This window comes from Triticum urartu, chromosome 2 (genome assembly GCF_003073215.2).
Source record: "Triticum urartu cultivar G1812 chromosome 2, Tu2.1, whole genome shotgun sequence".
Lineage (NCBI taxonomy): Eukaryota > Viridiplantae > Streptophyta > Magnoliopsida > Poales > Poaceae > Triticum > Triticum urartu.
This window is the reverse complement of record NC_053023.1, coordinates 523,517,061-523,524,204: the sequence shown is the minus strand read 5'-3', so window position 1 is coordinate 523,524,204 and position 7,144 is coordinate 523,517,061. Positions and strand designations below refer to the sequence as shown.

General features: G+C 42.8%; 1 protein-coding gene across 2 annotated transcripts; it reads right to left on the bottom strand.

Moving 5' to 3' along the window:
• Positions 1 to 229: 229 nt before the first annotated feature.
• LOC125538449 (polyadenylate-binding protein RBP47-like) lies at positions 230 to 4,762 on the bottom strand. 2 transcript variants are annotated; one of them, XM_048701716.1, is made up of 6 exons: positions 4,292 to 4,762; positions 2,998 to 3,451; positions 2,323 to 2,378; positions 2,111 to 2,241; positions 1,929 to 2,025; positions 230 to 729 (listed from the first exon to the last, which is right to left on the bottom strand). In XM_048701716.1, exons 1-6 carry the CDS (start codon positions 4,664 to 4,666, stop codon positions 568 to 570), a joined length of 1,275 nt encoding a protein of 424 aa, XP_048557673.1. In that variant the 5' UTR covers positions 4,667 to 4,762; the 3' UTR covers positions 230 to 567. The 2 variants fall into 2 exon arrangements, with proteins under 2 accessions (XP_048557673.1, XP_048557674.1); XM_048701717.1 differs by having other exon boundaries at positions 2,323 to 2,345.
• Positions 4,763 to 7,144: the final 2,382 nt, after the last annotated feature.

Genomic DNA, 7,144 nt, shown 5'->3' with positions numbered 1-7,144 from the left:
TTAATGACATGCATAAACATTTTGTTAGTTCAAACATTTTGTTAGTTCAATCTATGATCAAAATTTGACACAAAATACAAAGAGGACGGAGGTAGCATCTCAAAAACGAATAAGCCGAACACACAATGTTGCAATGAAACTCAAAAGATACAAGACCAAGAAAGCATAATATACTAGTCTAAAAAAATGGCAGCAGCAGTGAGAGACCCAAAAGAGATAAAAACAAATGTAAGGCACAAACAGTGTTGTAACTTATTAAGCAAGTCAAAATTTCTTGAATGAATCAACATCCATGACGCTCCGACCGTGTCTACAAGCCTAGAGGCTCTTCTAGTTCTTGCAACACACACACACACACACAACAGACGCTACAGAGTACAGACACCACTCGTTTCTTTCACTCTTTAATAACCTGTCTCACCCTCTTACTTTAGGACGATCTATATAATCTCTCTCTCTCTCTTTCTCTCTCTCTCTCTCTCACTCTCTCTTCTGACGCTGCTATGCTCTCACCGGATCAAAACCTTGTTCCCCATCGGAGGGAGTGGGACGAAGCTCTTTCTCTCTCTAGCTCACCAGCTGCTGGTTACCGTAGAAGGGGTAGGCTCCATACGCAGGGGCGTACATGTTGGGGTGCGGCACGGGGGACGCGTAGCCGTACCCGCCATAGAACGGCGTACCATAGTACATGTTGTTATTGTTCCTCCTGTTGCCGGAATCGCCCCTAGACTGAAAACAAGAAAACAGTGGATTAGCATCATGGAATCCAAAAGACAAATACCTTTAAAATCAACAGATTCTATATACAGTTGACAGAAACAAAGAGTTAACAAGCACTATGATGAGGGGTAGCAAAGGCAACCTGTCTTAGCTGCAGGAAAAGAACAATTGCACGGTCTATTTTAAAATTTCAAGGACCAGTGCTGTGCTAATGTTTGCTCATGTTACGCACAAGTGTGCCGAATGAGACTTTTGAAAAGCAAATAGTAAATCATTCAAAGTTATCTATATTGGGTGGTAAGAGATAGAAGACCCCTTGTGACTAATTCCCTATACAGATGTCTGATTTAACAATGAAGTGAGAACCGAGCATCGCTTGGTTGTCTTCCTACACTCCGCAGGTGGCTCAGGCCATTTCCTTCTATCAGAAAAATACCGCCAAGGGCTGGTCTAGGCTGGTCTCAACATTTTTATTTAACAACAGAGTGATGACTTATCTGCTATCTCTGAGCTCAAACGTTTTCCATGAAGGCATGGCATTCAGTCAACAAGCACCCTCAAAATGCAGGCTACAGAGGGGCCACAGGGCATATTACACAATCATGGCATTGCCCTTTATACATAGCCACACAGCACGCAAGGTATGTAAAACAGATCACAGGCTAAATGAGAGGATAGGAAGCTTGGTTGCTTAGTTGTACCAAAACTAGGTTTGCAAAATGAGAGCTGAACTAAACAGGATTAAACCAGTCTGCATGTTCAAAGTTTATTTGGCATTAGACTAGAAACTACTACCAAGCGTAAGGCTGCAACTATACAAAATAATTGTGTTGGAATAATTGCTAGCATACGGGACAAGGAACAGATCCATTATAGCAGGAACGTTTCAATTCCCACATCATCAAGTCAGTGCTAGTTCGTATTAGTCATAAATCAATTAAACATGGACACAACAAAGTAGCCTTTCATGGGATATCATATAGGAAAAGATAATATCATATATGAAAATTATCTTGCAAGGCTAATTTGCTATAGTGCATCCAAATTTATAGTCATCCATAGGTTACTGCCAAATTTTCCAAACGTAACTTAAGAGTTTTCAAACATAGTGGCCATTATACTTTTACCAAGATGATTGGTTCAATGCAAACTCATACTATAGCAAGGAACGATCAAAGAAGGAAACAGTTAAGAGGCACATGGCCAACCTGTTTGTGTGATGGGCTGCGGCCCCACGAAAGGCGAACTGCCTGCTTTCCAATGACAGCCCCATTCAATCCTTGCAGTGCTTCTTCTGCGTCAGTTCTAAAAACAGTGGCACAAATAAAAGTATAGCTTGTAAGTTACATAGAAATAACCAGTAAAACACGCAAGAGCTTCAGAAACGTACCTGTTGACATACTGAACAAAGCCACACTGCTTCCCTAGAGGAATTTTGACAGAGGCAACATCACCATATTTGGCAAATGATTTCCTCAGCTCGTCTTCACTAACATTTGGGTCGAGCCCACCAACATATACCTAAAGCAGGTTGAGAATTTCAGATTAGAAACTAAGAAGCTACAAGGTTAACAAACACTATGGAAACACCAGTATACACACCGTTCTGTTATTTGAATCACCATCTGAATGACCAGGTGTTGAGGAACCAGAATCACCTGAAGTTAATAGTCATTAAGTTGCGCAACAAGGGATTAAACCTATACGGATCTCGTATGAGAAAATAACCAATTCCATATTGCCCTTAACAAAGAAGCAGAATACATGACATGCTCCATATATGAATATAAGGACTTGCAGCAATTGAAGCAGTAGAACTAGCGCCGCTACAGGCAGTAGGAAAACTAGCACTGCAGTGGAAGTGGATTTGTTTGTTTGATACTATCTGTTAATCTACACAGGTCATGTACATAGTCCAGAAAGGCAAAACAAGTACAGATAGATGATCAGTAACTTCCTTCATCAAAAACAGGATGTGTACTGAAAAACCTACTCCCTCCGTCCCACAATATACATAGCTTGAAAAACAATCCTATATATTGTAGGACAGAGGGAGTAATAGGAGAACACTACGACAACATCAGGGTCATACAAGGTATGAGTAGATTTTTCCAAGACAAATAGTGATAGTAATGGTAGGTACAATGTGGCCATAAAATGAGTCAAATTTAGTGCAAGTTAAAGCATTTGTACAAAAAATACAAGACAATCCACGAACTACCAAAAAGAAGGTTGTACAGTTTAGGGCTGCAGAACAACAGCGAAGAAGGGGCATACCAGAGGTTCTTCTAGGCGTTGCAGGTCCTACGCGAATCGGTCTAGTAGAGCAATAAACACCGTTCATTTCAGTCATTGCATGAGCTTTGTCAGTATCATCTCCAAATCTAACAAATCCATAGCCCCTAGAACGGCCTGTGTTTGCATCAATGATAACTTTAGCTCCTTTGACGGAGCGATACTTGCTAGCAAAAAGCTCCATCAACATTTCATCAGTAACATCAGCAGCTAAATCACCAACAAAAATTGAGTGATCAGAGACAACTTCTGATCGCTTTTCACCCATGCTATAGGATGCCCAGTTCAACTTAAAGGCTCGATCAGTGTTGGGCATCACATGACCAGTAAAATTCTGAAGAGCTTTGTCTGCTGATGCATGGGAAAAGAACTCTACAAAACCATATCCCTCTGATTGTCCAGTTTGCCTATTGCGGATAACTTTTATTGTTACCACCTATGAAGCAGATGTAGAGAAAAAGGTGAGTAACTAGTAGTTGGATAAGAGAAGAAATACGCAATGATTTAATGATTTAGGGGGGGGGGGGGGGGGGGGGGAGATGAACCCATGAATGGTTAACATTCATTATGTCTTTTAATGAACCTATCATTGTTTATGTGCGTGAAGGATAGTTCTGGAAAATTGTACAAACACAATAACGCGTACAACTTGCTTTCTTCGTTAACCATCTTCCAGACAAAGTACTTGCCACCTTTCCCAATTCCTGTCCACGTCAGTAAGCAAACCTCCCAATAAAAGATAGTCGTAATTGGTAAAGGCTTTCATTATGGCTTCCTTTCACCCCTCCAACTGTTTACTTATTCCGTAATCACCAAAATGCAATAACTAGCTCAGCTCATTCACAATGTTCATTAAATTATAGTACGTGTCAAGACCGTTTCCTCCAAACGAGTACTAACCAAACTACTACTAGTATAAATCCCCAAAGTCGGCACCTTTGGAAGCTAGCATCGCAAAGAATAATGCTATTTTGTTTGTTATTACAATTCAGAAAGAAGAAATGGCTCGCAGCTATGGAAGTAATAGCCATTCAAAGAAGAGCATTCCATCCGTACTGTATTGAATGGCCTTAAAGTTGGCGCCTTGAGCAACTTTTCACGGCTAATTATAGAAGGATCGCCTTTTATTCGCATCAAGCGACAACAAAGCACAAAATATACGCTTTCATGGCAATTTGATGGCACGACACATGAATCAGGACAAAGGAATGGGGCGAATCTTACTGTATTCGCGAGATCTAGTACGGACAAGTCCGGATCGGGAGAGAACACGAACCTCGCCGCTGGGGCCGAAGCAGTTGTGGAGGTAGTTCTCGTCCATCCAGTACTGGAGGTCGCCGACCCAGATCGTCTTATTCTCCTCGCAGCCGTTCCCGCCGGATCCGGCCGCGGGTGGGGTCGGCGTGCGTCGCCCGGCCGCGGCAGGGGGAGGCGGCGGCCCCGGCGCGTAGTGCTTGGCGAACTGCGGCGGCGGAGGCGGCGGGGCGGCCACCATGGACGGCGGCGGGTAGGGGAGGACGACCCACCGCGGCTGCGGCATGTGGTGGTGCGGGTGCGGGTGATGCGGAGGTGGGTGCGGATGCGGGTGCGCGTGGGGGTGGTGAGGCGGCACGGCCACCTGTGGCTCCGTTGTGGTCGCCGCCATCTGCATCGCCGCCCGCGCCGCCGCCGCCGAGGAGGGTCGCCTGGGGTTGGGGGAGTCTCGTGAGGTTGCGGAGGGCGGAAAGAGAGGGTGCCCGTGGGTGAGGTGACTGGATATATAGCGGGCTGGCGGCGGATCCAGGCCGTCGGATCTAGGAGTTCGTTATTGTGCTGGTCGTTGATTGAACGGGGGAGGCAGGCTAACGTGTAGGGCCGGTGGGAGGTCCCAGATTTGGAGCGCGTTGGTAGCTGCCGTTATAGCGCTGCCAGTGTGGGCCCCTGTGGTTTGGGAGTGCGATTGGAAAGTGTTTTTCTTTTTCTTTTTCTTTTTCTTTTCCGGGAGTGTTGTTGCTGGTTTATATTATGATGATGCGGATTTATTATGCTGTCATAAATCAGTGTATGGTTGAGTGTCTTGCGACAGCATTTGGCAAATAAAGAACCAAATAAATACGGCATTTTTTGCTATTAATATATCCGTGTTATTTGGGGGCTGTGAAATGAGGTGGTGCTGTGCTGGACAAAGCTTTTAAGGTTGAAGTTCTTCCTTCGTTCGGTTTTTGTAAGTTCGACATGATTTTCTAGGTTTTGATTTTGAATAACAAAACAAAATATGTGTAATATGCGCAAACAATATCTGTTTAGAAACTTCATTCAGCGATGAATCTCAGGTTACTATATTTTTTGTACTAACATATGACACACATTTTGCTATTTAAATTAAGGATCTAAAAACATGTGCCCGACTTGTAAATCGAGTAGAGGTAGTATTAAGGAGTTATATTTAATTATTTTGGTTCACCATAGAAATTCTGGCAACAAATGAATATAGCTTCCATCAAAATCAAACAATCACTATGGCACCTTGGGTGAGTCGTTGATTCTAGAATGATGTGTATGATATGTACATTGTACCAGTGTACCACAACATGACCATCAATGAATTACCGTTTGCATGGTTCAACCATTGCTAGCATGGTCTTGCGTGCCATATACTATGATTTCCTCTTCACGTCATGGAGACTTACTTGACGATTTATGACAAGCCTCTTGAAATGGAATTTTCAAGGTTTTGCTATAGTCCTTGAGGATCTGATCGCTCAATGGTTGTTCATTAGACTATGAGGCTTTGATAAATCAACATACGCTTTAGTTCATCGTCACATAGTTTGTGATTAAGTGGCTTGTTTCTACAAACGGCGAGTTCTTGCTCAAGAAAGTCATGTGTCAGCACAACATGAGTGCACTAGTGTTTGCCTTTAGGGGGGCGGTATTGGGTTGCACTGTTCTAGATCACATAGGATTTCATGTTTGGCTAATTGTAATTCTATGCAAAGTAATAAAGATGTATTTTGTTGCAAAATAAAATGGTATACAACCTAGTAAGTAAACAAATACGGATATGATAACAATTATGCTCAAAGTTAGTATGTATCTTGAGTATTACTCCCTCCGTTCGGAATTACTTGTCGCGGAAATGGATGTATCTAGATGTATTTTAGTTCTAGATACATCCATATCCGAGACAAGTAATTTCGAACGGAGGGAGTAATTTGATACCCAGCCCATTGGCATACACGTGGGGGTTGTTGATGGGTTTCTATGATTAATAAGTGATATTATGTGGCATTTGTATCGGCGGTGCTTACACATCTATATTTAGAAAGTATGCTATGGAATGACTTTATTTAACCAAGTTCATTCAAGTTGGCATATGTTGTTTTTAGTATATCATTTGAATGAGCACTTAGATGAATCAGTTTTTAAGGAGTGGAGTTCCTTATCTATAAGAAGAGCTGACACAGAGTGTGATTCGGATCAAAACAAATGGATGAGCCTGTGGTAGCGGGTCTTGTGGCAAAACTATAATATCGCGACGATGGTATCTCGATGGGTGTTTTTTTCCTCTCATCCTTGCCGGTTTATAGTTTTCTTTGCAACCGTAGCATTGAAGATCAAAAAAATCATCTCCCCTTTTGGACTTGATTAGAGCATATATTTTGACCCATTATTAACAAAGTGTTGGCGACATTAATATTTTCTTATCAGTTTCTTGAGCCCTGTTGGCCTCTTAATAGTAATTTATACAAAATAATTATATGTATAACTTTATGGTCTTACACAATGGTTTCTTCCCCCTCCCGCAAGGCGACTACGGAAAGCCTTCGGTCCCTCAATCTCTGTCAGCAAGCCTGTGGATTCACCTCCCCTCCGCTTGGCACTCCGGCGGCCCGTGGCGGGGAGGGATTCCTAGTGCTTTTGGCTCTGGCTAGTTGATAGTTAGGGTTTTAGTCCTCGCAGGGACGGTGTTTGATGGATGACGATTCTTCTCCGAGTTTGTCTTTCGGGCTCCAATCCTCCTCAAGTTCTTTCGTTGGGACGGATTAGACTGATACGTCCCTGTCATATCTACTTTTTCAAACACTTTTGCTCTTATTTTGGACTCTAATTTGCACGATTTGAATGAAACTAACCCGGACTGGCGCTG

What these genes read in the sequence shown, in the direction of transcription:
- LOC125538449 (XM_048701716.1), bottom strand. Translation starts at nt 4,666, where the DNA reads ATGCAGATGGCGGCGACCACAACGGAGCCACAGGTGGCCGTGCCGCCT. An exon ending in AACGCCTAGAAGAACCTCTG is followed by an intron (nt 2,379 to 2,997) that starts GTATGCCCCTTC and finishes TATTAACTTCAG; the next exon opens with GTGATTCTGGTTCCTCAACA. An exon ending in TTTGTTCAGTATGTCAACAG is followed by an intron (nt 2,026 to 2,110) that starts GTACGTTTCTGA and finishes CACTGTTTTTAG; the next exon opens with AACTGACGCAGAAGAAGCAC.